The following is a 24,614-nucleotide window of genomic DNA, read 5'->3' as shown; positions in this document are numbered from 1 at the left end:
AATGTAAATTGAACCAGGTGTTGCGCACACACATGTCCAAAGGACATGTGTGTGTGCAACATGCAACTTAGAAAAATGCTTTTAAAAGCATTTTTCTAAGTTTTTGCTATTTACCACGAAGTTTGACCTCGCGGTAAATAGCGGGCCGAAATTGCGAATTCGCAATTTTTAAATGGATGATGAATTGCATTTAAGGAATCTCAAATAGAGATTCCTTAAATGTAATTCCTCGCAAAATAGCGAAATCGCTATTACCGATTTTTGCATTTGGGATGATGAATCCCAAATGCAAAAATAGCGCTCGCAAAGGGCCAGATTCTGAGAATCTGGCCCTTTGCGAGCCGATTTCGGCTTGATGAATCAGGCTGATAGTCTCTGATATTTACAAATAGTACAGCATTAAGTTAGTTCAAGTACTTCAAAGACTGAATGTTCATTCCACCTCAACAAAGGCAGCATCAGTTGCCTTCTAAAGGCATGACTTTATTGCACACGTTCATTGAGCAGCAACATGAGTTGCTCCGCTTACGTTTGCATGCATTACTCTATGGATGCATCAGTTAGAAAGGAGGTGATTTTTGACCAGAAAGTTCTGTGCAACCTGTTGTCTCGATGCCTCATTTGGTGCTGTACTCTCTTCCCATGTAGCAGTGTCTAGAGATGTGATATCAGATTACCAACTATTTAGGAAGAAGAAAGCACATGAGGATAGATTAAGCAGCAATTATCTTCTTGCTTATACTGTTAATCCCTATTCTCTCTCATTCACAAGACTCACCCAGCTAATCCCTTAAGTATCTTATTCTGTTTCACAACCTACCAGGTAAGAAAAGCAAGAAGAACTAGGTATATGGCTGTTGACACCTCCATCTGGTGACAGACAGATGGAGACCTCCAAGTTCTTTTAATGTGACAGCACTCATTTAATACAAGTGTTTCCTCATTCTGTTTGCGTGCTTGGGCCGAGTTTCCATGCAGATTTTAAGCAGAGGGACAAAGGAATAAGGGTAATGTTTTAAACATGAAGATATTTTTGCTGAATTCTCAATTTAAGAAATCTTGCCCCCAGTCAAACATGAATTTTGCTTGAGGCTGCTTAGGTTTTGGTGATGGGAACATCAAGTTGAAGAATAAACAAAAACACAATTACTGCAAATTAAAAGCAGAGCTATAAATAATATGAAACAAACAAAAGTAAAATAACCCATTGATTGTCAAAGACCGAGGACGGAAAAACATGCCCACCTGCTGATGGTTCCTGAATTCCTGTTTTAGCGCCAGTGATACGACATGTAATATGAAATGGCACTCAGTGGTACTCCACTAGAGCAGTATAACATGTAGTATGACTGATTGCATTCTATGTGATGATCTGCTGATAGTTTTGTTTTCTCTTTTTCCATTGTCTTTCAGGTGTTTCCAGCCAGTCCTCATTCATATCCAAATGCTGTGGGAGCTGATGATTTTGGGAGAACCCGTGGTGGTTATGGCACCTTCTCCCACCATATCTTCTGAGATTGTTCTTGCGCTGACAAGGTAAATGGTTAACTTGGGTATTATGTTTTGCTGTACATTGTATCGCTTGTTCTTTTGCTGGGCTATGAGGGCTCTTGGTGTCTTTTTCTCTGGTCAGTTTGGGGATGCAGTAGCCCAAACAACTACATGTTGTCCTGGGAAAGTCAAACGCTTGTTACTACACTTTTTCTCTTAAGCCACTTCTTTGTATTTTGAAAGATACTTGTTTGAGATACAGAACTATTTGTTACATGCATGTTGGGTCTTATGTGGACAAAGCATGGTGTTCATGACATGTGCACATTGCATGAGTAGTATTAGACATTTCTTTGCGTCCAATGTGAGCATGAATTCATTTTCTGTATCCCAAGGGTCTCGCCAAATGAGGTTTTAGTTTTTAGAGAGGATGTTGAAAGTTTTTGTAAAAAATCTGAAGGGTTTAACTTTGATTTTAGTTTGGATCTCGGTGTACATGGGTGATATTTAAAATGTTAGGTTTCATATTGTAAACAAGTGCGTACAATGGTTATCTGTTGCGAGAAGTTTCAGTTACGTGTATTAATGTGTTTAAAGCGGGTGCCATTTATATAATGTATAAATTGCATTGTTTCACCAGTACCATGAAGTGTGTCTTTGAATTTTGTGTTAGTTGGTTGATTGAGTTCTGCTTAAGGACGAGAAGTCCGCCTTCCTTGAAATGAGCCAAGACTGTTATCTGCAAGGAAGCACCCTGCACATCTGACTGCCCATGTAGTGGGCGTGCCAGATAAGCGCTGTGAAAGAAGTTAAGGACATTCCGATTAGGAAGGCAAATATAATTTCTTTAGCTTAAATATGGCACATATTAAATGTGAATCAGCCATAAACCGTAGAGAGTGAACCAAAGAATTGTATTTGAGAAATGTGTAAAATGAACTGTCCTAACTCTTGTGGGGGTGAGGGGGATGTATATTTTACACACACGCGCTCACACACACAATCACTACATGGAAATATAGCGAAATATCCAATAATAGTGGAATTTATTTGTAGATTTAGTAAAATATTTTTTTATTGATCATAACGTTTTCTTGATTGGACAATTCTGCACAAAACTTTCCAAAGTATACATGAACATAATCGAGTCAGCCTTAAAATTGTTCTAAGAGGAAAGTTATTGGTGAGGTGATTGTAATCCTAAACATTGCATTTGTTTTGCAAATAACAATAGGATTTTTTTGTTTTCCACGGTACTACAAAAGTTAAAAAAAGATGCAAAATGTTATGCCTGACTTGGCCAGAATATATAGTTCGGGCAAACTTCGGCCCATTAATTGCTTTTGTTTCAATTCTGTTCAAAGCAATTTTCGAGAAAATACATATAAATGTAATAGTTGGGTTTGTCTGGTTTCACATTTCTGGTTGGATGTGAAGAACTGGTCATTTTTTCCACAATTCACGAATGAACCTCACGGCTGAAACTTCTACATTGGGACCATGTGGAGGGAGCATAGGACACCACACGCTCAAGGATGGCTAGGGTTATCCCGGGTGGTAGGAAAGTAGCCTTATCTACAGGAAACATGGTTTAACAACGCTAGTAGCTCTGGGGTTGGTTGCTGGCTGTATGACTTTGTCAATCCATGTATTGTTTTATAATGTTTATTTTGTAAAACTTTCTTTTTGAGGAGCTGCCAGGCCCTTGCCAATATGGAAAATAAGCACTGATTAAAAGCAAACATTTGGTTTGCCTCACAAAGCACACTGCCACAGTAGCACCAGGTACTGGAGTGAACTACTTTATGTATATGTCCACTTTGTGAAAGAGAAGAATGGCATAACTCACACTGAAGTTAGTCAGTGGGGGGAAAGGGAGCTGACCCATTGTCCTATGCGGTATGTGGTAACGGGCGAAAGGAAAATGGGAATGACACAATAGCAGGCGAGTAGATAAAGAGGGTTAGCCCCTATAAGTAGGTTTATTATATATTACCGTTGCCGAACAAGAACTGAGGAATCTAGGACTCTAAACCTCATGTATGCTCCTCATCAACTATGCCAGGTTGCACATAGGGATACAAAAGGGGATGATGGACGGAGCGTTTGAGCAAATTAAACACTCACCCCAGTCAACTGATCTGGGTTTAATCCATCACCATTCTTTAGCTCACTCCGCCACCCCAGTTCAGACATGGCCATATGCAAATCATTCTGACCCTGTGCCTCATGGGAACAGTCCAGCCCGAACTGCCAAAGCCATGTCTTACCTGGACCGGAAACAAGCATCCTGAGACCGGTTTCTGGCATTTCAGCTGTCATCAGCCAGGCTAGCTTGAATCCAGTGGCAAAGTGAGCATGGGACTCGCGTCTGAGCATACCCTGCCAACTTAGGGCGAACAAAGCGATACAAAAGGGGATGATGCACATAGGAGCCCAGCAGTGGAATCTGAAATCCCAGTAGGCCCAGCTTCAAGGCTCTCTTTCCAACACCCTTCAGGCCTCAGAGGCGGCAGCTCGAAATGTGCAGTGGTGGTTGACTGGCCACAATTTGTCCTGTTGCAGGTCACTTTTCTTCCTTCACCAAGAGCCGACCGTGATACTGCAACAAGCGGGGTGGAGGGGGAGCCTGGGTCCTGTGCCAGGAGTCTTTGCGTCTTTGGAGGCAGCTGGAGCATCAGGGCGTCTTTCTGAACACCAGCCAACTGGGGGCCCCCTCAATAGCAGAGCAGACAAACTGAGCTGATGTCATCTGGCAGATCATGAGTCGCACTTGCATTCTGAGGTTGCACAGGTGGCTAGCTTTTCGCTAGTGGCTAGAATACAGTGTCAACAATTTTTTATGTTTGAGTTTTTGCAAGAAAATGTTAGGGGATGCATTCAGAGTGGAATGGAACAAGGGGCTTGTACTATGGTCATTTTAAATGTGTCGGTTCTAGTTGATGATTCTTAGGACTGCTTACCATGCCATGCCTATTATGGGTTGCGTTCTGGGTTGAACCCTTTTTGAATGTGAGGGTAGTTACTCTATGGGGCCTGGCCAGTTTGGTCACAAGGTTTGCTGCTACAAGACACGTAACCTACAAACTAGACTGGTGTGTATCAAGACTTTCTACAACATCGATGGCAAAAAGTTGGCTAGGTAGCCCAGCAGTCAAGCCTTGGTGAAAACTGAAATTCTTCTGCCACGTTACAGTGAAAGTGAAATTGGGCTTTCTTACCCAACGATTCCAATCAGCATTTTGCTCTGCCTCAGGAAGCCTGACTCCAGGTAGCAATTACACCTGCTGTGTATAATTATTGATGTTTTCCAATTAATTTTGGATTGCATGGAACGCACAAGCAAGTGATAGCACGTGCCTTTTCATAAAGCTTGCCACTTCTCGTGCAAGCACAGCCTTATCTATACGCGATGCTCGAGTAGCGCGAGCAGTGCGTCTATGCCATAGTTCAGGATATTATTGGGGAGGAAAAAACCAACTGAGTATACTTGTGTCATACTCCACTTCCCCCTTTTGATTGCCTTTCTACAACTCGTCTGAACAAAGATAATGGAGTCAGTATTGTTCAGTATAACTTTTGTTTCCAAACACCACCTACCCCACCTAGTGTTACTTCAGCTGTATTATTACATACACCTTGATAATTCAGTATTCACATTTTTTCAGTTGATATTAATCAACATTTCGTTGTCTAAATAGGACTTTTAATCAATCTGTTATCACTCCACCTCGTTTTTTGGGGATACGAGAAAATCCTCCTATAGAATGGAAGGATTGGTTTCAAACATTTGAGAACTGTAACCAAGCTTAGACGGGGCAGAATTCACTCCCATCAGGAAAAAAAACACTTATTCTACTGTCGTTTGGTAAAGAGGGTCAACATGTATTTAAGTACTTACCGCCTGTGACTGATAACCAAGGAAATGAAATTACAGATGTTTATAAGGAGGCAAAATTTCGTTTACAGACTGGTGCTAAAACGGTAAATGTTTTGATGACTCAACATAAATTTTACACTTGACCTAAAAAAAACTCACAGCTAGGCTACATGTGTTGGCAGCAAAGTGCCGATTTGGACAAATGACAGAGGAATTTATTAGAAACCATTTAATTCTGCAATGTGCAGCAAAGAAAAATGCAGGAACTACTCTGGGCTACCAGCAATCCCTCACTTAAGGAAGTCATTAATGTAGCTAAGGTGGTGAACAAACGTGGAAGATGCATGAAAGAAATGCAACGTTTGGACCTCAAAAATCTGCATGAGGTGGCAGAAGCACACAAAACTAGGGATCAAGTTAATACTATGGAGAGGAAAACGTTATATACTATTCAAGGTAAGAACAACAAAGGAGGAAATTAAAAAAACAAGTATGTCAAACTACACAGAAACATAGGTCACCAAGTCATGTTTTAAATGCGGCAGCAGCCTTCATCAGGGAAATTCGAGGAACTGCTTTGACGTAGCCAAAGACTTTCATAATTGCAGGAAAAGGGGCAGTTTGCCAAGATGTGCAGAGCTACGTGGCTGTGGGTGAGGCAACGCAGAACTTTGAACACAAAGTGTAAATGGTGAATAGATGTGAAACAGTTGGAACTGACAGTGAGATGAAAAGGAAAGTACACCCAAAGCTGTATTTGAAATTAATGGAAAGGATGTTTTGTGGATAGTGGATTCTGGTTGTTTGTTCACTACAATACCCAAGCAAGTGCTTGAGGAGACCCGGCCCAGTCGGAAATTTAAATAATCTTATGAAATCTGCAAGGGTCAAATTTCAAGGGCGCAAAATCTATGCCAAGGAGTCCGGACCACCCATCTTGAGGTGGTCTCACCAATATGATTTACATATAATAGTGAATCATAAACCGACTAACCAAGTGTCTGTGGTTAAAGAAAATTAGGAGATGGAGGAAGTTCTGAAAGGGCACCAAACTGTGTTTGAAGATAAATTGGGAAAAGCTTGTGGCTACTGATATAAGATTGTAGTAAAGAAAGGCACCCTACCTGTCGGGCATGTTGCAGGAAAGGTCCCCTCAGCTATCACGGAGGAGGCTAAGGTGATCCTTGATCAGAAGATTGAAGATGGTAAAATTGAAGCAAAGGAGGCAGCTGAATGGATATAGCCTGTGGCTATAACGAAGAAATCAGATTGTTCTTTAGGGTTCTGTGTTCACATGCACAGCCTTAACAAGAACATTGTTACGGACTGCTTTCTGCTGCTGAGCATTAATGAATTTATTGTGTTGCTGTCAGGAGGAAGGTATTTCTCTAAACTTGACTTGAGGAGTTTCTACCATCCGGTGGTATTCTACCCAGATTTGAGACATATGATTGCCTTATCACCGAGTGAGTGTTTCTATTCAACAGGCTGCCATTTGACTGGTCAGCGGCAAGCTTTTTTCAACGATTAGTTTTAAATGTTTTGTCTTATGTTAAAAATGTTTGGGACCAGTTTGTTAACAATAAAACGTTGAAGGAAGTGCTGAAATGCATTGCTAAAGCACAGTTAACATTATGTTGGGGAAAGTGCGAGTTTTTGGTACTGGAAATCGAATATTTGGGTTACTTAATTTCTGGAGAGGGGCTTAAGCCAAAACTGAATTTGTTGAGTGCAATTGTGAATGCTGAGGTACCAAATGATGGAGAGAAATTGTGATTGTTTATTGGCCTAGTGGAATATTATTCCAAATGTATTCAGGATTTTGACCACAAAGCGAAGGACTTGAGGGAATGTTGAGGAAAGAGAGGAGATTTTCTTGGGGTAAAGCTCAACAAATTGAGATAAAGAACAATATTACCAACGCCAAGGTTTTGGTACCATTTGAAACCGGTTTTAAAACTGTACTTACGGTGGACGCCAGTGCTTTTGGCATTAGAGCAGGCCTTTTCTCTGTTGCGCCATGAGCCCAAGGCATTATAAAGGCAAAATAAATAGTTGGCTGAGATTTAATATTGTCCTGTTATTGACTATTAGATGCATGGGAGTTCAGAGAAGACAGTGACGTTTGCATCTCGCTCATTGACTGGAGCAAAGAGAAACTATTCCGTCATTGAGCGTGAGGTATTCGCTGCAGCCTGAGCCACAAATGACTTCCAAACATGTATTTGGGGTAGTAGAGTGATATTAAGAACAGTTCACAAACCGTTACTCAAAGTGCTTGGGCCTTCAGATATTATAGACTGTTGTGGAGGTTTGGCATGACTGGCTGTAAGTTTAAAAGAGTGTGACTGTAGCTTAGGATATGTTCCAGGATGGAAAAACAAGGTGGCTGATTGTTTGTTATGAATACCAGACAAAGCAGCAGATGGGTGTGAATTGGAAATCGAAGAAGTGGTAGGATGTGTAGAGGATGCTACGGAAGGCTTGGAAGGTATTGTTTCCAAAGAAGAGGGGAACTTGGCAACGGAGGAGGACGATACTTTGAAGGTACTGGTGGTTCTCATCAAAGGTGGTGTGAGACGTAAAGTGTTTCCTGACAAAGTAAGACCATTTTTTTCAAAGTGGTTGATGAATTGCCATTGTGTGGAGATAAGTTTTTAATGAGGGGCAATAAGTTTGTACCGCCTGCTGCTGGTATCCAAACTAATTAAGTTGGCACATGAAGGTCACTTGGTTCAATCGATAACTCTTAAGAGATTGAAAGAGAAATTTTGGTGATCTGCTGTTCACAAGTTTTTGAGGAGATAGGGAGGAATATGACGTTTGTAATAATTCAGAGTAGCGTTTAAAAGTGAGCTTAGGAGCCACGCATGGAGAATGTGTGTGAGGCTGATTTTGTTTGTGAGAGAAACTTTTTCTTGGATTTTCTTGGATCGTTTGGATTTTACCAGAGCAGGAGAGATAGGCTGCTGTTATGGTTGATGCCAAGTCCAAGTGGATCGATATTGTTTGTATGAGAAATGTTACTACCATAGCAACTACAGCAGTATTAGGTGATTTATTCAGGAGGGAAGGCCTCCCGTCAGTACTGGTAACTGAATAGGGCACACAGTTGACTTCTAGTGAGATGTATGGTTTCTTGAGTAGCATTGGAGTTAAGTATGTAAGTACATCATTGTACAACAAGTGGAAAGGGTTAATAGGTTGGTGATCGGAACTTTGGAGCTTGCATGCAGTGCAGGGTTGGTTGTTTGAGATTCTATAGAGGGCATGTTGTGGGCTCATCGCATTACTGTGAATGTCATCACGGGGAAGACACCTATTGAAAAGATGAAAGGTAGACAACCGGCTTCAAAATTGGTTCCTTCTTGGATGCTTCTATTGAGTACGTGATTGAAAAGTAAAGAGGCATCAGATGTGCCGGTCAAGTGTGTCTTTCATGCAGAAGATTGGGTAAAGGTAAAGTCAGGGGGAGTTGGAGTTCAAGGGCCCATATAAGGCAGAGACGGTAGGGGGACATTGGGTCAAATTGAAACATGAAGAGGCTTGGAATTTGAGAAGGGTTGCTTTATGTCCAAAGAGAGGGAATTGTCAGATTCAGGTTTGTAATGGGGATGAGGAGTGTAGTGGTTTGTTATTGATAAGGTAAATTCCTTGATCCAGGGGGAGCTGACGCAAACAGAGGGAGTGTTAATATTGAAGTTGCAGGTGGAAGCTCACATCACGCCCTGAACGGAGGTGGGGTGGAGGGGGCTAGTTGAATCTGGTGCTAGCGTGACCAGAGTTGCAGACCTCCCGGATGGTTGGGGGATTTTGTTCACAGTTGAGCCTGTACTTTGCGCAGCTGTGTTTTGGGTATCTTCACAGTGGATTACGGGTTTATGCTATTTTAGTTGGTGTTGTTTGGTTATTGGGAACAGGTTGTATGCTTGAGTGATGCCTTCACTTTCTGTGTTTATGTAGTGTGTACTTCCTTAATAGGTTTGCTGGGTCAGCAGTGTAGTAGTTTGTGTGTTTCCTTGGGAAGTAAGTGGGGTGTGTGTTGTAAGGTCATTTTAAATGTGTAGGTTCTATTTGATGATTCTTAGGAATGCTTACCATGTCATGTATATTGTGGGGAATGTTTTTGAGTTGATTGTCTTTTGAATAAGAGGGGCATTTACTCTGTGGGGTCTAGTCAGTGTTGTCACAAGGTTTGATGCAACAATAAACTTGTCTTGCAAGCAAGATTGGTGTGTATCAAGACTCTCTACAGCAGGTCTCCTGTACACGTTCCCGCACTGCCATGCCTGCTCAGGCTTCTGAAAAAAATTCAGGAAAGACCCTGCCCAAGTCATCCTAGTGGCCTTGGATTGGGCCAGGAGAACGTTTTACTCGGATCTCATGCGCATGAGCATCTGCCATCCTATCAGTTTGTGACTTCACAAGGATCTTCTGATTCCGCAACAGGGCATGGTCCTGTGCCGGAATCTACACTATGTACACCTCCAGCCTTATAGGTTTAGATGTACCAACTGACTGCTTACTATTTGCCACCTGAGAAGGTTGTTGTCATTCTTACTGCCAGACACCCTCCCACAAAGTCATTTATACTGGGTGCCGGGACAAATGTGTATTTTACTGCAGTATCCAGAACACTAGATGAAGCTAGTAGTTGTCCTTTGTTTTGTCTTTATCCCAGCAAGGCCTTGCAGTAGGTTTCTGTAAAAGGTTTTTTGTCTGATCTTTCTGCCTTTATGCTTGCTGGACCAAATATCCTTGCTCCTATCACCTGTAGTGATCAGATTTATTAAGTGTTTGACACATGTTTTCTTCCACGCTGTTTGTGATGCCAGAGAGGAACAATAACTTTTTTTTCATCATGTGTGCTGCATTCGATTGAATGCATAGCTACTTGCTGCGCTCCTGTCCTCATTTTCATTGCGAGTTAATATCGGCTTGTCACATGTGTGAACTGTAGGCAGTGTCTAAACAGCCCCAAGGCCCCCACCCCTCCTGCCCCCACCATGTTTTTTTTACCGGACAAAATTGGTGTTGAGAATTTTGGCTTCCCTCTTACCAAACTTTGTGACACCCTTCCGTCACCCTACCAGCCTTTATTGTTGTTCCTCACCCCTCAAAAAAGAAGGGGATCCAATTGATTGAATCCCAAAATGACTTTAAGCTTTTTATATAGATCGTGCCAAGGGATATTAAGTGGACAAGAACTTCTTATGGGATAATCTGGGCCATAGAAATGGAAGACTGTGCAGGGAAGAACCTTTTTGATGAGGATTGTTTTCTTTGCATTAAGATCTGCCTTGCACTTTTCAAGAAGCAGCTCCTGGAAGCTCTGAGAGTCCATTCCACCAGGACTAAGTTCGCTATCACTGCATTGGCCTGTCCTTGGGATATTTGCCAGGTTGTGACATGGGTGTCAGTACATAACTTCACAAATCACTACAGCCTTGACTGCCAGGTCCACCTAGAAGGATACTTTGCGTACTTGAATCTGCAAGATATTTGCCATGGGGGGAAGGATTCCTTTGTTCCCTCTACAGACTCTCTTGCTACCACTTTTGCAGTCATGCTCCTCAGAGGTACAGCTTTAAGGTACCTGGTGGCATGTTCCTCCACAACCAAGATATACCTGTTCCCTGACTGTGAGGGGGAGATTCAAATGGGAAACTGTGTCTATTCCCGCGCAAATAGAACACCTACAAATAGACACACTACCGGTGCCTTAGTCCTCCTCCTAGCGGTACAAAAGGGGGTGGTGATGAACGGAGCATCTGAACCAATCAAACACTCCCACCCAGTCAACAGATCTGGGTTTAATACATCACCGTTCTTTAGCCCACTCTGCCACCCCAGTTCAGACATGGCCATATGCAAATCAGTCTGACCCTGTGCCTCATGGGAACAGTCCAGCCCGAACTGCCAAGCCATGCCTTCCCTGGACCGGAAACAAGCTTCCTAGGACCGGTTTCTGGCATTTCAGCCAGGCTTGCTTGAATCCAGTGGCAAAGTGAGCAAGGGGCTCACGTCTGAGCATACCCTGCCAACTTATGGCGAACAAAGCGGTACAAAAGGGGGTGGTGATGAACGGAGCATCTGAACCAATCAAACACTCACACCCAATCCATAGATCTGGGTTTAATTCATCACCGTTCTTTAGCCCACTCTGCCATCCCAGTTCAGACATGGCCATATGCAAATCAGTCTGACCCTGTGCCTCATGGGAACAGTCCAGCCCGAACTGCCAAGCCATGCCTTCCCTGGACCGGAAACAAGCTTCCTAGGACCGGTTTCTGGCATTTCAGCCGTCTTCAGCCAGGCTTACTTGAATCCAGTGGCAAAGTGAGCAAGGGACTCGCGTCTGAGCATACCCTGCCAACTTATGGATAACAAAGCGGTACAAAAGGGGGTGGTGATGAACTGAGCATCTGAACCAATCAAACATCACACCCAGTCAAGAGATCTGGGTTTAATCCATCACCGTTCTTTAGCCCACTCTGCCACTCCAGTTCAGTTATGGCCATATGCAAATCAGTCTGACCCTGTGCCTCATGGGAACAGTCCAGACCGAACTGCCAAACCATGCCTTCCCTGGACCGGAAACACGCTTCCTAGGACCGGTTTCTGGCATTTCAGCCGTCTTCAGCAAGGCTTGCTTGAATCCAGTGGCAAAGTGAGCAAGGGACTCACGTCTGAGCATACCCTGCCAACTTATGGCGAACAAAACGGTACAAAAGGGGATGGTGATGAACGGAGCATCTGAACCAATCAAACACTCACACCCAGATCTGTTGACTGGATGTGAGTGTTTGATTAGTTCAGATGCTCCGTCCATCACCACCCCTTTTTGTACCGCTTAGTTCTCCTCCTGTCATACCACTCATCTGGCAAGCAGACATATTCTTTAGAACCTTTCTGTGTCTCTGCGCATCACTGGCCAGTAGAACAGTAGGGTCAGACATATTCTGGGCTTTTCTGTTCTCCAAGTATCCTGCTAAGGGCACTTCATAGGGCAGTGACAGCAGGAAGTTCCTGTGCACTAATGGAACAACTAGCCTCTTTCTAGTTCCTGGCTCAGGATATACCAGTTCACTATAAGGAAGCCCATCCTCCCAGCTAACCCAGTGTTTTCCCACCATTGCTTTGCGGACCTGCTCCTAGGCTTCCTTCCAGAGTCCCACAAGCGTAGTACACTCATCCTGTGCCCTGCGCAATTCTTCCCTGGTAGGCCCTCAGCAGCTAGCAAACCCTGCAGCTCTGGAAGAGACCCAGACTCCAGCAACTGGTTCCCTTCAGAAGTCTTGTCCTTTACTCCGTCTGGAGCAGAAGCGAAGACCTCCCCAGCCATTGACTTGTTGGAGTCTGCCCTTTCCTGAAAACTACCTTGTCTTGGTCCATGAAACCAGAGATTATCCCATCCCCACTCTGAGACTGATGTGCAGCCTGTGTTCTAGATCACACTGCTGGTGTTCATGCCATAAAGGCTTCTAGTCCTGGCACTAAGCCGGGGGGAATTAAATCATTACCCAAGAAACTTCCAGCTCCTTGCTTTTCCCTTACCCCAATCATGGCCGCCTTGCCATTGAGCTCTATCTCAACCCTGGCAAGTGAATACTCCATTCCCTCTCCACTGGCTACCAATCATATATCTGTGGTTCCAGGGAGTATCTCATCAAGCCTTTGGTACTTCCTCTCAACCAAAGAGCGGATGGCTTCTGTATCCCTCAGTGTAGGTACTTTCCTCCCATTGATGCTAACTTCCTGCACAAATCCCACTGTGTTCGAATTAATGTTCTTCAGAGCATCTGGGCCTCTCTCTCAAATGTCCATAACTACCAGGTTAAGTGCAATTGGTCCCTCTCGAGCACCTTCACCCATGTATAGCATACTTGCTGTCAAGGGTGTCAATGAGTCTCAAATCTTTCGCTCGGCAATCTCTTTTAAAGTGGGCCACCTGGTGTCCCCTAAAGCATGTCACCAGTTTGGACTTGGAAAGACTTCCTTGCCTTCCCTTTTGTTGATGCTCCTTCCGGGATACACCATTACCATTGCCATGTTTCCTAGACCCTCTTCGAGTCCCATGAGTTTTAACCTGGCCCTTGCCCTTTGGTTTGGAACCAGTCTGTGGAGAGTTCTTCTCCCCTTTTGACTTAGAGCTGTGCTGCTCTAGCCGTTAGTGAACCCTGTTAGCTAACCACTTATCAGCTAACTACAAGTTTTGTTGGATCCCTTTCTGTCAGATCAGACCGGTATTGCCTAAGTGGAGTGGGTAATTAAAATGTTTGAGTCGCTCTGTCACCATCAGCTGGTTAATGGACTGAACATCCTTGACTTCCCTCCCTCTTACCCACTCATTCCAATCATGCGATACCCCAGGAATTCAAGTCTCAAACGGAACACCATCCAGTCACAGAATCTCTGCATGTATTGAGCTGGCTTCAACCCAAACTGCCTAGTGAGAGCTTCCTTCATTCACTCATAGACCATCTGGTCTGCCGCAGGCATTCTCCCAGTGACTGCTCTCCCTTCCACTGGCATGCGCTCCATTAAGGCAGCTGGCTTAGACACCTTGTTTAAGGCCTATGTCTTACAAACAACCTCAAAGTTCACAAACTATTCCTAAATATCCTATCCTTACATACACATACTAAACATCTTGTGGAACCTTGGCCAAAACTGGCCTGAACTGGTTGTAGAGTAATTTATCCCAAATGGAGCGGTCATTGATGCCATCCTAAGTTTCTCTCTCTTGAGGGATATCTATTCCCTTTTCAGCTTTCTCTCCTTTTCTTTCTGTTTTTTCCTCCATTTCTCTCCGTTTCTCCTCTCTCTCTCTCATGTGCAGTTCCTCCTCCCGAGCCCATTCCTCCTGTCTGTCTCTCCTCATGTACTCTTGTTCTGGTGAGCTAGTCTTCGCTTCTCCCTCTCAAACTTTCTCACCTTCCTCAGCCTTAGCTTTCTGAAGTGCCAACTGCAAGATCAGGGACTCTGCTTGCCTTAACCCAAGAAATGTATTTCTGGAATTGGTGACAGTTGTACCATAGAAATTTGAGGTGGTGTAAACACTGGGTATATTCTAAAAACCAAAGGTGATGAGTGTCATGGTGAAACTCTAGAAAATGCATTAGGGGTGCACTTGGTGTGTGTCTGGAATATATCAATTCTAAGGGGATCCTAATATCTGAATCCACAGCGCTCTCTTCCTGGATTACTAGTGTGGTTCCCTGCCCATATTCAACTACAGCTTCATCCCTTTCACCCATTATCTCAAACTGGTTCCTAATGAAATTAGCAAGGACCTCTCTGTCCCTTCTCCTGGGAATTCTCCACCCATTGGCCCTATTTAAATCCTTCATCTAATATTTGGGCATGGTGCTGAGGTCAATTCACAATTCTGTTTTTTCCATTGTCTATGGGTGTTCCTTTGTGCGTAGGAGAAACAAAAACTGGAATTATTGTCATCCTTGCGCAAATTGGAAATGGCCAATGCCACCTCTGCATCCAGCCTCCTAAATATTAGGCGCCTCCCCCCCCCCCCCCCCCACTTTCCGCCAACCACTAGAATCCCTTTCCGAGGGCTATGGGTCACTCATGGATTACTGCCCAACACTGGGGGTTGATTCTGTTTACCCCTGATGCCGTACCTACTATGGATCCTGAGCAACTGGTCCAAGTACCCCTTCTGCACTTCACTCTCAGTGGTAGGCCTGATCAGGCAGTCCAAGGTTCCTTTGGGGTGGCGGGGTAGAAGTGTGGATACAGATTAGTGAACACAGTACATAACTTAAAGAACTCACAGCAGTAGCAACAAATCAATATCCAGTCAAATACTTATTTTTAGAACAAAGAGAAGTATTTTATTTCTAATTCTACTCTTTCAACTGAAGGTTAAGACATTTCTAGGCACAGCACAAGAGCTCAAGGCTCTAGTATTTCAAAGGCAAAACCCTGTCCTACCTGCTCCTTACAATGTGATCAGGGTTATTCTCCATTCACTGGAGGCTGCATCCAGAGAATGCTCACTAGCAGGCCTCAACTCAAGAGTTTACTTAGACTCTTCACAAATTGTCAAAAGCTTCTTGGTGGTGCAGCGCTCTTAGCAGCGAGTCCACCAGGGCCCAGTAGGCCATACTCAGTTTTATCTGCTGCAGCACAGAAGAAGCGTGCAGCATCTTGGAGAGTGCCCCATCTGGCACACGGGATTGCCGCTACGTGCCGTACTGGATTTACCCTTACACCACAGTCCTCGTACCACGGCTACTTCACGGTGGCCCTCTCTTGGTATAATAAAGTATGGATCTGCACACGGGCAACAACCTGGTCTCTGTAACAGCTGTCTCCTCACACCTCCCACAAGGGGTTCACTCGACAGGGCTTCCTACTGGACCTCGCTCCCTACAACGCTCTCCTATTCCTCACAGGGCTCACTGATCTTGGCAAGCTGCCAGGTGCTGGTGCTCCAGAGAAGGTGGTCTTGGCTTCCCTGGTTGATGTCCCCTCAACCACCAGGGAGACTTGCAGGTCCCCAGTTCTGGTCACAGGCAGAATTCTTGTAGAGCTTTCCCTCCCCATAAAGCCCATCTGGCTGCTTGGCAGGTGACAAATAAATCTTTGGGGTCTCAACTGCCCCTTCTTATAGTCCATTTTCAGACACCAAATGTCATTTAGGTTCTGGGTCTTTGAAGTTTTATGTTGGGGTTCAGCTTCTTTTGAAGTGGAGCCTTCTCCTGTTTCTCTTGAAAAACTACCTGTCACCACAGTAGAGACTCCAAAGCATATAGTCCCACAAAACAGGCCATGGAGGGTACTAGATTTCACTCCTGGATGTCGGCCACAGTGATATGTGCATCAAAAGTGAATCCCGGGCTGTTAGCCCTGCTCTTTATGATTCCCTTATTAGACCTATCTCCATGCTAACATGTGTCCCGGCTTCTTCCTTGTGATCTCTCATTGAATCCAAGAGCTTCCTTTGAATGGTACAGGTGTTGTCTCTGTCTTCCTTCTCCAGTGTGTCTCTCAGCTCACAGTAATACAGCAATATACAATCTTTCTGGGGGTGATTCCTCATGTTTTCAGCATGCAGGCCTTAGCATCCCAAAATGGAACACAGTGTCCTCCATGTAATGAACCATTGCAGGCACACTTGCACTCAGTGTATGTACACCCCACACACACTATCCAGTACTGTTGCCTCCATTTATTGTACCATCACATAGTCACTGTGTGTGCCCTGTTCAGTACTGTAGCCTTTTTGTGTTGCCACTGGCAAGCACACATGCAGCCAGCACACACGTGTGCACTGCATATCTCTACACCCTTCATGCACTGTACTCCTTGCAGGTACCCATACATCCAGTATATGCACACACTGCATAGCACTACCTCTCTCATGTTCTGCACTCTTAACAGGTACACATGCGCCCAGTACATGCACTCGCCATGTGCGCACTGCACAGTACTGCTTAAACTCTGTACTTTACTCTTCTGAGGCAAACATACAACCAGTGCATTATCACGACTTGTGCACTGCGCAGTACTTCACATCTTACTGATGTAGGCCAAGGTGGAGCAGTGGAACTTTAAAAAGCGTGCCACTGTGCAAAGCACAGTTTCCATAGAACCCACTGGCTGTGATCTGTGACTTGCCAAGCGAGTTCGTACCGAGCACAAAGCATATCCATTTGCCGCACCCCTTAACCGGTATCTCTGTCTTCACTGCCCCTGTTCAGTCTCTAGCTTGCCAAGTGGGTACAGCTTGTGGCATTGGCCATGTCTTGTGCTGAGTCCCTCAGCTCCCATTGGCTGCTTTGCAAAGCCTTTGGCCTTACTTAGAGGGGACTGGGGACATGGTATGTCCTCTTGCAATACCCATTAGGCATGACCTCAAGATGTGCACAGGGGGCATGGAACACAGCCTGCGACTATGCCCTGTGGGCTCTGGTAGAGAAACATGAAATGTAGTCCACAATAAGAAGCTAGCCAGTTCTGCACCCCTGGATGCCCCGCTAATCATGCACACCCATAGGATCTCATGTTGGCATGGCAACAAAGGTACAAGGCCAGGGTCGAAGAGTTCTCTCTCCTGGCACATGTTTCTGCCCAGCCTCTCTGCAGGTTGGGCTGCAGGTGTCCGTGCTAAATTCACCTGACCCTCTGCCTCTCGATCAGCGACTCCCTTCACCATACAGTACTGTAGAACTCACCTTGTAATGCTAGTACTGTATTTGTGTTGTACATGTCTGAAAGCAACGTGAACATGTGTGTCAGTCTTGATGACAGTTCCTTGCCTGGGTTGTTGGTAGGGGTGGGCGGAATTTGCATAGTCGCGCTACGCAAAGCTCAGCAAAACGGTAAAATAATCTCCGCGAGCATGCAAAAGTTCAGCGAACACGCGGAATTGCTTGTTCCGCCCGTTTGTGATGCTTTTTTCCTGTATGCAAACGCTGTTTGCATGCTTTGGGGAGAAATATCTTGCGAACACGCATTTTGAAAGCGCTAACAAGCAAAAAATTCTGCAAAGCCGCGGATCGCAGAATTTTTGCCAATTCCGCGCTCTCCTCAGAGCATGAAATTACCCAAATTCTGCAAATTCCACAAGCAGAATGGAATTTACTGCCCAGGCCTAGTTGATGGTCGTTGCTTTCTTACTACAAGCTATGACGTCATCCAGTTTACAGCTGTCAATTTCTCCTGTTTGTTATATGCTCCCTTTAGCGACCTGACTTTCGTGTAACCCAACCCCACCTCCAGCACAGTGCTAATATGTGGTCAGGGGACCCGTTACAGCCTGCTAAACCCGCCAACCCCCCCACACCAGCTAACAAATAATGATATTGACCAAAACATAAAACGAATAAAGGTTACTTTTGTGCATTTCAGTTGGCCTCACTTTTTCAACAGAAGGATGAAATACTGAGTTACCCGTGTTACTTTAGGTCATGCGGTGGATGGTTTAGACCGCAGAGTTGGCTACCTCACCGATTGTGTTATAACATTAGGCTGTTTTGGTTTCCTTGAAATATCAGATCTGACTGCACTGTCCTTTCAGATCCCGTGTGCTAACGAACACCTTAACTCCTGGGCTCACAGAGTCTTATGTCAGTCCGTTTTTGAGTGTCCTCTCCGTACTGGCCATGTGCATGTGGACTGCTGGCGAATGCGCCCCCCTTTTGGCACCTTAGTTGCCTCCTGCCCGTCAGTCAAAGATGGCACTGACAGACCCTGAGGTCAGCAGGCTGAGCCGGCACTTTCTTCACCATCTCACTTTACTTTTTGCTCTCCTTGTCTCTTCCTCCAGCTGCATTGCTCCTTTGAGGTTCTGTTGTGACTACCGCCCGTACTTCACCATCCACGACAGCGAGTTCAAAGAGTACACGACCAGGACGCAGGCGCCGTGAGTATTAAGCCACCAGTCCTCTGTTCCCTAACATTGCCCGGTATTATGTGGTCTCCGAATACTGTGCTCAGGTTTTTTTGCTTGTTCCCTGTGTTTACCATGGTGCTATGTAACCAGGATAAAGCAGACTTTATTTACGGTTTGAACTGAACTGAAAGTCCTTCTGGGGGAGACTTCAAAGACATCAGCGGTCTGGTTTCATCCACAATTTGACCCCTGTGGTGGAGGAAATGCAGGTGTTGGATGGTACTCCAGATTTGGAGTTTTTTCCAGAATCTTCCAGCCTTCTTTTAGGACTCTTGGGCAGTTTCTACTGACCATAGAAAGCAAGGAATGAAGACTTGCAGTCAGTCAGACGCTGCTGGAAGCTGGCAGGACTGTGGCAAGTACAGTCGGTGTCAGACAGGAATCTGCACTCTGGTTTGCTATTCTCTAGTCCCGCCAGCCTTTTGGAGTCATCAGCCTCTTGAAAGATAGCCTCATTTCTCTGCACTCCTGAGATCATCATCAGAGTGTAATGTTAGTAATAGAAGCGGTCCTGAAGAATTGATGGTCCCACAGGTGTTCATACAAGGCCAAGCAGCTTTCCTCAGCCAGCAAAACCAGAAGCACACATGTTACATGTTGTTTAGAAAAACACATTGGGTCCTTCTTGTGTTTTTGCACTTCATTCAAGTCCAGCCTGGGTCTTGCTTAGAGCATTCACAACTTTCAAGGGAGGGTAAGACAGATGGAGGGTAACTCATATTTGCCATTATAAATATTTATAACCTAAAGAATACTTATCCACTTAGCTTCAGGTTGCTCCTAAGTTACAGGGCTTAATAAAATGACATTACCTCTTGGCCGGGTACTGACATAGGGGGGTATGCTGCAGGTCAAGACTGTGGTGCATTGATGGAGTCTAGTGTTGGTTATCTCAGTACTGAATCACAAGGCGGGGGCTGATGTATAGGACTGACTTGCATTAATTGTGTTTTTTCCACAGTACTTGAATAACTTGGTGTTACAGGACAGAGTGAGTATAGGTGCCAAGTGGTCCCCAAAAGTAACCTACTTTGGACCCATCCAATACACAGGACAGCATGCTGGCCATATCAAGACTTGTTTGTTGCCTGTATCAAAAGACTGCAGCAGTGTTGCATTGAGGTACTTTCGTGTTTAGCTACGTTCCCACAGCTCACTCATGACGTGAATAAGCTGAGAACTCTGACTTAGAGAGCCACCTGCTCCCATCACGGCAGAGCCAGGTATGGCCTGAACCATTGGAGAATTCTCCTCCTGTTATTACAGGTTTCATCCATGGCAGATCTTGCACTAAACATAGGTTTGCAGTTTACAGACTGGTCAGGCAGCCATTGTTGAAATGGTTCCTTCAGGTTTTAGGATTATAAGGAAAGACTGTAAGTCGAATCCTAGAACTGGTGCTAGAACCTTTATGGAACTTTCAACGTTAATCACTTCTGCAACTACACCTCCCAATCATTGTGAATTTCTTGTAACTCAGCGCTCAATTTTGAGCCTGGATTAACGGCCGTACCCCGATTTTGGGACACGCCCTAGGTTTTGTTTTAGCACTGCTGGGGGTGGTGTTATACTTGACAGCGAAGGAGGTGATTTTTCAAGTTAGACCACATTGTCAATTTGTTTTGCTAGTCTTAAAAGGCTTGTCAAATTCAGGTGCCAAAAAACTGAAGTGATTTATCTTGTGATACATACTCACGTTAAGTAGAAATTCTTTTGACCTGTGAGTTACCCTGAGATTTGTCTTAAATATCAGTATTATTTAAACTGGGTTTAATCCATGGTTGATTTCCTAGCCTCTTCCACTATTAAAAGGTCACACAGAAAATAAATCCTCTTGTGGTATTCTGCTGACCTAGTGGTTCTTGAAACCTAGACGAGGAGAGCTGAAAGACGCTGCAATATTCAAAGGGCACTCTTACCGCCTACAAAGGGGCAGTAAATACATGCAAAGCTGTGCTTCACAATGTGCATACAGAATGTTTCTTGCGTAGGATTTTGGAAATAAGTCACCCCAATAAAGAGATTTAGTAAATTGTGCAAGAGATGTATAACACCTAGCAGGAAGCACTGAGATTCCGGCTTTTCAGGAGTGCTGCAATTCTTTGGCATTTTTGAAAAAATAAAAATAATTCTGAGATTCGTTATTTAATTCCATCTTAATCAAATAATTGGACTAATGCCCCTGCTTTGGTTGCAAGCAAGCCTGGTACAATTTGAAAGTTTATTGGTTCAGCAGGTAAAGACCAGCCAACTAGGAATACCATATCCAGCTCCTTTAACTGGACAGTTGGGTCCATGCTTGTATCTGCCTTTTGCTCCATCCACAACCACACCTTTGGTAAAGGTCAGGTCCTGGACCATCTAAAGGAACCAGTAGTTTTCCAGCTTCTTAAAAATCCTGGTTTGGACACTGCTGTGAAACCAATTTTAGGCCTTTCTCATTGTGAAACAAAGATTCTGGGGAAGCATAGATTCTAGAACAACATGTGTTTGTTCAAGTCAGAACATTTATGGAAGAACAGTATCATTCTGGAAGATGCTGAGGCACACCGGAACACTGAAGCAATTTTGTGGTCTGTTCTTTTCGATTTGCAAATTACGGCAGATTGCACTAGTGTCAGTGCCCTGAGTCGTGTCAAACTTAGAGCATTTGACTCTCACCCACACCATTCTGCAGGACAGTCTGCAAGAAGATGGCCAGTCGGGACTTTCCTTTCTGGCCACACCCGAAGTTTCTTTCTTTAACCTTTTACATCCGATATTGATACGTTTAAATTGTGGGTTTCATCACTGCTGCATATTATTTTGATGTCCGTGTTAAGCCTGGCTTATCCATACTCATGGCCTCTTTTTTTCATGCACTACATATAGATTACCTTTTGATTGGATCAGACTTCCCGCTAGTAATACATAATGGAGGTCTAGAAATACATTGGGGTCTGTTGGCCGAGGTTCCGCACGGATAAAATGGAGATGACTGTTGGGTGTGGACAGAGTAATATCTTCTCCGAGACCTCTTGAAATGGGATTTGCACACGGTCTGAATAGAGAGCCTAAATCCAGGGGTAAAATGTGATCCTGTTTTCAATGGGAGAGACCCAATTAATGCAGTAACAGCATTGTGCTGTTTCCACATTAATCTTAAATCTTTCATTACATGTTCTGCGAAAGACATATATAGCCACCACTCAAAAGATGTGAAAGACATAAGAAGTATTTCAGCATATGAGTTGATGACATGTCAACAAATACAACCTACAACATCGAGACAACCATTAAATAATATTGAATTTCATGTTAGCCGTTGTTAACTCTGTAAACCTGAGCCCAAGACCCAGGAAAAGTAATTGGGACTGGCAGTGAGGGTAAGCAAATGAGAATCCAACCAAAAAGTCTCAACGAAATGAAGCGCAGGCTCTATGGTTTTACACATGAACATATCTTTTTATAGTTGTGCCTACAGTACCATTCTCGACAATCCGTTTCTTTAGACCACGGATGTAGAATTTCAGACCAGACTCAGTACTAGGGTCAGACAAACCCAGAGAACTGTATGTCACTAGGGTGGTTGTTGAAACTCATGATCAAGCTTCAGGTTGAAGACCTTCCTTTTGCAGAAAACCAAGGACCGTCTACAGGCTTAAGGTAATAAGCTCTTATTTCACATCCTGCAGGTCCTCTTGACATCTCATGTTTGCCAGTTTCCAATCTTGAAGCATATGCACCATGGAGCCTCTCACTGTCAATGTGGATTTCTTTGCTGTTTTCTTGATAACACGCTTGTGCTGCTTTGAGTCCAGCAACCTGGCAAGAAAACCACCCATGGTTACTCTGTCATCTTTAGGACTTTGATGGGCAGCCTAATTGCTCTCTGCATGTCACCTCTATTCTTATCGGGATAAAAGCTCCAGGGTCTTCCACTTGAACGGAGTAAGCCCCTCCATGTCGTATACCTTTGGGGAAGTCAAACTCTTGTCACCACGCAGCAGATTCCAAAGACCTTCTCTACAAATGCAGTCACCTAGAGGGACCTTGAATCTCTATTTTCAGAATGTAGCAGCAAGAATTGTCCTACTCGCTTTTAATTTTTGTGAAGCCACTTTCCTCCTTCACCCTGTTTATTGGCCAACTTTAAAGGTCAGAATTTCGCTAGAAGTACGTTGCTTTGTTTATTTTGTACAAGTAGCAGATCGGTAGATATGCTCTAGCAAGGAGTCTCCAACCTGTAGCATTTTGCGGTTTCACTGCCAGAGGCTGGAAGGGTGCTTTTTGTTTTTACATTTTGGCAAAAGCCTTATGGATCTCCCTTCCATCACCTTGCTGTAGCATTAATAACCAATCTTTTTGCAAAATCATAAAAACCTGGCTGGTCAAGAAATATTACCTTAATGCCATATCACTCGCCTGTTCCTCGTAGTGCCATTACACCTTTTTGGGTGTAAGGGTGCTTTAGAAACGTTGCCATAACATAATGCTAATGTGCATTGGCATAGCTGCTTGTGGATCCCAGTATAGGAATTACTTGAGACGCATTGGCAGAGCTGGGTGGAGCTTTGTTCAGAAATATGGGTCATTGACTAGGACTGAAACCAGTCTTGCAACAAGTCTGAAATAGCAATGACTGCTTAAGGTAGGAGCGAGGGTGGATGGGTGGGATATGGGGCCTGGAGATAAGGGAGAATTCACTCCGTGTAGCTCTAAGCAGTACATTACTTGGTGAGGTTGCCCCAGTTCGGGATGGAGAGCAGTGTCAGGCTTTCAGTACTGGAACACCAGGATAGCTGCACGTCAGGACAGCTGAAATAAGCCATGTGCATGGTAGACCGATTAGTCTATATATGATGTAAATAAAGACAGTGACCTTAACGGGGTGGATAGGAATATGGAAGGGCAAAGTGGTAGGCTTGGTGATTATGTGGTAGCAGTGCCCGGTGTTTGTGGACTGGGGTACCATGCAGATGAGAAGAAATTATTATAGAGTAAACAGCTGTGTCTGAGATGGTCCAAGAGCACTCCCAGTTGTAGAAAAAACAACCAATGATTACATTTGTGCTTGTCAACATTGCATGCAACGGATGTATTGTGTGGTGACTGTTGGCATCCTGTCAGCAGAATCACTTCAGTGCTGTATGTGGTGTGCTGTGCAGAGGGTGAATAAATGGATCTGATGTTATGACTAGTGTTATAAACAAGTAACATTGCTTTGCAGGCCAAATGTTATCCTGGGCGTCACAAACCCCTTCTTTATCAAAACCTTGCAGCACTGGCCACACATCCTGCGGGTAGGGGAGCTGAAAATGTCAGGTAAGTGAGAATGAAAAATAGGGTGGTTGAGGTGTGCGGCTTCCTAAGTCATTGGTGCCATAGTTGTATGTATTGTCACTTTTATCTGAAAGGAGGCTATGTGCTGGGGTAAAACGTACATATGCTCCTAGATTTTGACTGGAGAAATAGGGGGGTAAGTGTCTGGAATATGGGAAAACCTGCTGAAATGAGTGATATATTACCCAATTTCACAGTTGAAAACTCGTAATGGTGCAACAGTACTGCCCCCGGTAATTGCAACTCCCTAATATCAATAATTCCAGGTGCATTTTATAATAATAATAATAAGGGTAGCTTGTAGAGCGCTTGGTTACGCCAAAGCGTGTCCCCGCGCTGCAACTGAAGAACTCTATGCGAGGTGGAGATCAGTGATCCTTTATCTAGAGAACAGGTGTGATTTTAGGTTCTTGCGGAAGCTGGATTCGGATGGATCCAGACGGAGATGGAGAGGGAGGGAATTCCAGCTTTTCGCTGCCAGATAACGGAAGGAGCGTCCGC

The 24,614-nt window shown here is 44.3% G+C and overlaps 1 protein-coding gene across 2 annotated transcripts in view; it reads left to right on the top strand.

Moving 5' to 3' along the window:
- DENND6B (DENN domain containing 6B) overlaps positions 1-24,614 on the top strand; it is a 269,667-nt gene that overhangs the window by 173,264 nt on the left and 71,789 nt on the right. The window contains exons 10-12 of one of the 2 annotated variants that reach the window (XM_078677845.1): positions 1,414-1,536; positions 18,666-18,761; positions 24,001-24,095. In XM_078677845.1, coding sequence (XP_078533971.1) covers positions 1,414-1,536; positions 18,666-18,761; positions 24,001-24,095 — 314 coding nt within the window. The remainder of the gene's footprint in view (positions 1-1,413; positions 1,537-18,665; positions 18,762-24,000; positions 24,096-24,614) is intronic. The other variant, XM_078677849.1, reaches the window with a different exon arrangement.

This window comes from Lissotriton helveticus, chromosome 1_1 (genome assembly GCF_964261635.1).
Source record: "Lissotriton helveticus chromosome 1_1, aLisHel1.1, whole genome shotgun sequence".
NCBI classification, from domain to species: Eukaryota; Metazoa; Chordata; class Amphibia; order Caudata; family Salamandridae; genus Lissotriton; species Lissotriton helveticus.
The sequence above is the reverse complement of the archived record's forward strand: the minus strand, read 5'-3'. Positions and strand labels throughout refer to the sequence as shown.